The sequence below is a fragment of the Streptopelia decaocto genome (genome assembly GCF_964273445.1).
Source record: "Streptopelia decaocto genome assembly, contig: HAP1_SCAFFOLD_1994, whole genome shotgun sequence".
NCBI classification, from domain to species: Eukaryota; Metazoa; Chordata; class Aves; order Columbiformes; family Columbidae; genus Streptopelia; species Streptopelia decaocto.
In genome coordinates this window covers 7167-14326 of record NW_028116872.1, presented here as the reverse complement: position 1 = coordinate 14326, position 7160 = coordinate 7167, and the positions used below count along the sequence as shown (strand labels likewise).

The window sequence follows — 7160 nt, the reverse complement described above, 5'->3', positions numbered from 1 at the left end:
AGTGCCTCCTGTCCCGATTGACAAGATGGGCATTGGAACGTGCCCAGGGGTAGGAGAGAAGGGGTGAGAAGTCACGGGTCACCTTGTGCCCTAAAAGTGCCCCCACTGACAGAGCCTGTAATGGGCCAGACCCCATGGGAAGCACAGAAAGGCTGGTTCACATTCTTGCCTATTTCCACGGCCAAATACGACAGTTTGATGACCCCTGCCATGTGTTCCAGAGGGGTCGTGCCAGCAAGACAGAGGGGAACCCACTGTAGGACATGGATGACAACTGAGAAGCCTTTTCCAAGTCAACAATGTAATATTCCTCCTGACACTGCCTGGTGATCATGCTCATGTTTGAATTGCCAGGGGCAGCCGTCATTCAGTCCAGGACTTCTCCATCCCTCCGGACTGCCAAAGCGAAGGTGTTCTTGTACTCCCTGCCAGTGATGGATTACATGAGATCTCCTGAGCTGATTCTGGAGGTAGGAGCACCAAGAAGCAGTAACACGAAGGCTGGGAGAATGAACCACACACGCTGCTCCGAGTGTCCTTCCCACCTGTCTTTGCTCCTCGAAGCTTCTTCTCCTGCCCCCTTCCCGCATGGACCTGCTCTCCTCCTGTGTCTCCCTGCTGAGTGTTTCTTGTCCTTTCAGCCGGACAATCATCCTGGCAACTGCTGGCCCTTCCCAGGGAGTCAGGGACACGTGTTCATCAAGCTGTCCCTGCCGGTCGTTCCCAGAGCCGTCACCATGGCCCATGTCTCAGGGACAGCGTTCCATGGAGAAAGCATCTCCGGAGCTCCCAAGGACTTTGCTGTCTATGTAAGTGATTTCTCTGGAGTCAGGAACAGGTGGTTGCACAGCATTTCTGAGCAGGGAATGAAGCTGGGTCAAAGATTCTGGTGGCCTGAAGCTTCCTCCTGTCTCTCAGAACAAACAGGCTCCTTGGAGTTGCTTCCTTCCCATTGTATTCCTCTTTTATTCAATGTACCACTCGAGCTTCTGGGGCAAGATGCTACTCCAGGAGCCACAGGGAAAAGGAGCTGGACAGTGCATGGTCCTAAGCCTTCTTGGCTTCCAGTCCCAGTGCATTTGTGATCCTCAGGTCACCTCCCTCTCACTGGGAGCGTCTGCTCCTTTTCTGACAGGCAGCCTGGACATGTTGAGTGGGCAAGTGTGACGTGCTGCCCACCTGCAGCTTCTCATCTTGTCCTTGTGCTCACGGTCCTTGCACTCCGTAGCTGAAATAACCCCGTACTTCACCGGCTGAAGTTCAGTCTCCCACGGTGCACCAGACGCTCTGTTTTCTCCACCCATCTTTCTGTAGGGCTTCAAGGAAGAACACGAGGAGCAGGGAACGTTCCTGGGACAGTTCACTTTCCTGGCGGCGCTGAATCCCAGTCAGACCTTCCAGCTGAAGGTATGGGGACATAGAGGGAGGAGAACTGCAGGAGAGGAGGAGAAATGCGGCTGCATGGGGAGAGGCTTCCCTGCCAAAGGGTACAGGCAGCCCTGTCCTTGAGCGAGTGCCACGCTGCCTTTCTTCTGCTTTAACTTCCTGGTGGCGGATGGCTGCACTGCCGTCTTCTCTTTCATTTTGGGTTTAAACTTCAGTGCTTAGAAGCGCCACAGTTGAAGCTGGAATCAGCTTAACTGTCTGGACCCCAAGTGTGCACAAGCAGCCACATCCCGTAGGATGCAGGACTGCTGGTCTGCCAGTTAGACACAGAAATACTGGGCTTCCTGAGGGTTCTGTTGGTGCTGGCAGTGAGCAGTGACAGGGAGGCCATTCTGTTTCCGTGGCTTTCTAGAGAAGGCAATGAGATGTTATACTGACCCCAGCACTGGGCCTTCTGCCTGTGGAAGCCTGTGCCCCAAAGCAGGCGAGAGCTTTCCAGTGTATTTGCTGAGGCACCTGGTCGCTGTTGCTTCCTTGGCTGTTCTCATGGCCCAATGAGTGAACATCTGCACCACGACAGGTCAAAAGCCCCGCGGGGCAGCAGGAAGGAAGCTGCTGATCGAGGCCGTCGCTGCGGCACTTCTGTCAGTGCTCATGGGCCAGAGCGGAAAAGGCGACTCATTTCTTCTTGTCCTTGCAGAACGAGCTCCCTGGGGTCGTGAATTACATCAGGCTGCAAGTGCTGAGCAACTGGGGCCACCCGGACTACACCTGCCTGTACCGGTTCAGGGTGCACGGTGATCCGCCCAGAGATGGGGGAGACGTTCCTGTTTCTTCTATCAATAAATTCCATTAATGTTCACCCAGTCGAGTTCCCGTCTGCTTTGCCTGTGATGCTGCCTGGTCCTCCCTGAGCTCACTGGAGCTCCCCATCCTTCTCTCAACCACCAGCTTATGGGAGACTTCAGGAGTGCACAGCAAGATTGTCATTATTAGGGAAAATAAGAAAACTGAGTCACAAACCTGCAGAAAGCCTGACATGCACACACTTGCTGCGACACAGGAACATCAGCAAGGCCCTGCCTGGACACCAGAGATTAAATTAATGGACCATTTTCTTGTGCAGGAATAAATTAAGGATCGACTGAATGGAACCATCTGTTGTTACCTGTTTTCACAAGAGGCACATGCTGCTTCAGCTGCCATCTTTCAGTCTGTTGCTGATGAGAAAATGCACCTGTGTTTTTTTGTAAGGTGAAAACCCTTAACTGGAAAGTCGCTTTATGTCTCATTTGCCTCTCTGGGCACATAATCTAGTGAGTAGCCCAGGAACCATCACAGACTGATTAGCAAAGCAACCCCAGGACACTTAAAGATCCCATACCCACACCAGTCTGTCCTTCCTTTTGACCCCAGCTCCCCAAGGCAGGAGCAGGCAGGGCAGTCGTGCGCTCGGGCCACACCAGGGAGGAGAGAGCAGGACCAGCGCTTGGCATCTGGGGCTGGGAACAGCAATTTGTGCTCTGAGCTGGGGCTTAGTCCATGTGCAAGCCCAGCACGGGTCCAGATACCAAACTGAGGGTGTCGGTTCACCCCGGTGCCACACACACGGCACCTTCTTCCATCGCCTCCTCCGATGAGCTGTTTTGCAGCCCCTTCCAGCTCAGCCCAGCTCAGACACCTGCACTCTGGCTCAGGGCTGCCTGGGGCTGGTGACCCTCGGGGCAGCAGCAGGAACCGCTCTGACCCTGGTTGTGGGGCTGTCCCTGGGCTGAGCCCTCGGGCCCAGGGCTGCTGAACTGGGCCATGCTGGGGCCCAGGGTGCTGAGGTCAACAGGTCCCCCTGTCGATTTTCTCATAGATACCCACAGGGACCAAAGAGACCATAGAGACCCACAGAGAGCCATAGAGACCCACAGGGACCATAGAGACCCATAGAGACCATAGAGATCCATAGAAACTCATAGAAGCCACAGAGACTCATAGAAGCCACAGAGAGCCATAAACACTCATAGGGACCCATAGAGACCATAGAGACCCATAGAGACCCATAGGGACCATAGAGATCCATAGAGATCCATAGAGACCATAGAGACCCATAGAGATCCGTAGAGACCCATAGAGACCATAGAGACCCACTCTGCGACTGTTGCTGTTCTCCGTGGGGCAGCGTGGTGCTCAGCAGGCACAGCCAGAGCTGTTCCTGTGCCAGGAGAGGACTTCACACAGAGCCTTGGCTGATGGTGACAGTTCCCACCAGCCGTCCCGCTCTGGAAGGTCGAGGGGACACTGACTGGTCGTCACTTGCCTTGCAGGAACAGGATTGACCAGCAGGAGGGAGGCAGGACCGGAGGGTCCATGAGGTCAGAAAGCACATCAGACAGCTGGTACAGTCATGGTGACAGCAGAGGGAGAACAGAAAGAGATGTAGTGACCTGGCTGGGACAATGCTGCTGATGTGACACCTGCCACACAAACACAGACACAGATCCATCACCACATGGTGGAGAAGGCAGAAGTTAAAATACATGAAGCACCGTGGATCAGCTAGAAACCATCCAGATTACACGTGGGAAGGACGATCTACCTGGTGACAAGAACATCACCTGACAAAGGATGCAACAGGGGAGCACTGGCAAATGAAAGATTAGTTAATTTGGATTAGCAGCTGACCTAACAATATCAAAACTAAATACAAATTCTGGATGGCTCCCTATCAGCATAACAAGACATGTGCGGAAAGAACTGAACAGGAAGAATAAATAAATTGGTATAATATGTGTGAAATGTCAATGGCACAAAAATGCACCCTCCCGGTAGAAACTAAAGCTACACTATTTTTCTAAAAATGCAGTACATTTATTATAAACATTCAGCCAGGGAAAAGTTAGGGTGACCCTTCCCATTAAAAATGTTTTTATTTCATGTGGCTGTTTGATGGCGTCAGTGTGGAAAGTTTTTCTGTCCCTTTAGTCTCTGTAGACAGACAGAGGCCTCGGTGGGTCCTGAGGAGGCGGGAAAGGTGCCTGGGAGGGAGGAGAGCACGGGGAGATGGGGACAGAGGTGCAGACAGAGCAAAGAGCCGGTGCTGGCACTGAGGACACTGCTGCTGTGCAGGGGCTGCTGGGGTCACAGCCCCAGAGCAGTGACAGACATGAACGGGCCACTGGCTTGTGCTGGTCACAGTATCACACAGTATATGGTCCCTTGTGGAGCAGAAATCCCCCTGCAGCCTCTGGAGCTCCACGCAGGAGCAGGTTCGCCACCACGACGGTCCTTTCTGCACCCCTTGTTCCACCCCACGGGCGTCGGGCTCAGGTCCCACACGATCCAACACGTCCTCACCAACCACCGCTCCCCTTCCCGCCCTTTGGTGTCACACACAGACAGTTGCCCGCAGTCCATGGGCCACCCCTGTGAAACGTCCATGAAATGTCACAACAGCCGCTGAGCTCCTGGAGCCCGTGGCTTTGGGCTCCGTCTGTTCGTGGCCACTCCGGACAGCACAGGTGTCTGTTCATGGGGTCACGGGCACCAAACCCAGCTCAGGTGGGAACCGAGAGGGTCCCCTCGTGTTCAGGCCCAAAGCGCCACCTGTAGCATCTGCCCACCCCTTTGAGTGCCCAGAGCCTCCTTCCTGGGGCCAAATCCTCATGTTTAGGGTCCCAACGTGTCTTTTATCACCCACGGCCTTTGCTCAGGGCCCACAGCTTCATTTTTAGGTGGGCTTCGTTGCCTGGCAACAACCAACCAGAAGTCTATGGGGAGTCAGTGGACCCAGGACAGCCAATCACATTTGAGGAGGCGGGGTGAGTCATGTGACTGATATGTAACCAGCCAATCAAGCTTTGAGGCCTGCAGGAAAGGCGGTGAGAGTTGAAGGAGCTGAGGAGTGTTCAGGGCCGGGCTGTGCTGGCTGCACCAACCACATCTGGTGGGAGTGCAGTACATAGATGATTGACATGCAGACTGACCCATCACTTGATAGGAGGAGCCAATGGGAAATCCCAGACAGCCAACCAGAGGAAACAGGGCCTCAGGAAAGGTGGAAAATGTGGAGGGAGTAACCCCTCAGGCAGCCAATCAGAGAGAGCATCACTTCAGAGCAGGGTGGGCCCCAAACCAGGGCAGAGTCACAGCCCAGGCAGCCAATCAGCTGCAGGATCAGCTCAGGGGAGGAGACTGACAGCCCTCCCGACCAATGGTGTCGCAGCCCAGGCTGAGCTTTGCCGTGGCCACCCTGGAGCTGCCCCAAGGCTGAGCAGCCCCGGCCCAGCCCTGGGGCCCTTTTTCCTCCCTCTGGGGCCCTGGGGCTGTTGTTGCTGCCTCTGGCTCAGGTGTGCATGGGCTGCTCTGGGCTTGTTCTCCTGGGCGGGGGAGGGGGCAGGGGGCACTTGCTGGAGAGGAGCTGCTGGGGCTGGAGCTGGAGAGAGCAGGAGAAGGGGAAGCAGCTGGAGGGTGAAGTGCAGGGATCCCCACAGCTGCTGCTGCAGCTGCACAGAGACAGCTGCCCCTCTGGTGAGGAAGAGTCCCTGTGAGCAGCCTCAGCAGAGCAGATCACAAACCTGCCCCGCAGGGTCCGTGTCAGTGAGGAAAATTACTGTACGGCCGTAGAGTGTGTGTGTGTGGTGTGTGTGTGTGTGTGTGTGTGTGTGTGTGTGTGTGTGTGTGTGTGTGTGTGTGTGTGTGTGTGTGTGTGTGTGTGTCTGGGAAGCCTCGTGCGGTGAGAGCTGTTGGACACCCATGTGTTCCTTGGGTGGAGGACGGGCAAGAGACTGGAGCTACAGCAGAGGAAGGGAGGAAAGGACAGACAGACACAGACAGGAGGGCCTGAGCTCCACAACTTGCCTGGCCATGCAGAGAGCTGGAGCTCTGGTGAGTCCTGGGCCCTTGGGGTCATGTCACCTCTTCTGTGTCCCCGTCCCTCCCTGCCCGCTCCCCTTTCCTCCTGCTTCCTCTCCCTCGTTCTGCCACTCTTCCTATTTCTCGGCTGATTCTTCTTCCATCTCTGTCCACATCCCTGTCCCTATTTCCCTCTTGCTGTTCATAGAGACATAGATGTCACAAATTCACACTCATAGTCACAGAGCCACAGCCACAGAGTCAAAGAATCACAGTCATAGAGTCACAGTCACAGATGTCACAGTCACGGATGTCACAGAGTTACAGTCACAGCCACAGGGTCAGAGTCCCAATCACAGAGTCAGAGTCATAGAGTCACAGAGTCAAAGAGTCACACTTAGAGTCACAGAGACACAGAGTCACAGTCACAGGTTCAGAGACACAGAGTCATAGAGTCACAGTCACAGGTTCAGAGACACAGAGTCATAGAGTCACAGTCACAGGTTCAGAGACACAGAGTCATAGTTGTGGTCACAGAGTCAGAGTCACATATGTCACAGAGTCACAGGCACAGGTTCAGAGTCACAGAGTCACAGGGTCACAGATGACAGAGTCTCAGATGTCACAGAGTCACAGAGTCACGGTCACAGGGTCAGAGTCAGAGAGTCGTAGTTGTGGTCACAGAGTCACCGTCACAGAGTCACATATGTCACAGAGTCACAGTCACAGTCCCAGAATCACAGTGTCACAATCACAGAGACAAAGTCACAGAGTCCCAGTCACACCATCACAGTAAGAATTTCACATTGTCACATAGTAACTGAGTCACAGGGTCACAAACAGAGAGCAGAATCACAAAGTCCCAGAGTCCCAGCCACATAGTCCCAGAGCCCCAGAGCCCCAGATGTCACAGAGTCACATAATCACATAGT

The 7160-nt window shown here is 54.4% G+C and overlaps 1 protein-coding gene across 1 annotated transcript; it reads left to right on the top strand.

Moving 5' to 3' along the window:
* Window positions 1-718: 718 nt before the first annotated feature.
* LOC309452046 (SUN domain-containing protein 3-like) lies at window positions 719-2242 on the top strand (the record flags this gene model as incomplete). Its single annotated transcript, XM_082076722.1, has 3 exons — window positions 719-809; window positions 1315-1407; window positions 2087-2242. The coding sequence occupies exons 1-3, from the start codon at window positions 738-740 to the stop codon at window positions 2240-2242; spliced, it is 321 nt and encodes a 106-aa protein (XP_081932848.1). The 5' UTR covers window positions 719-737.
* Between the last annotated feature and the right edge of the window lie 4918 nt (window positions 2243-7160).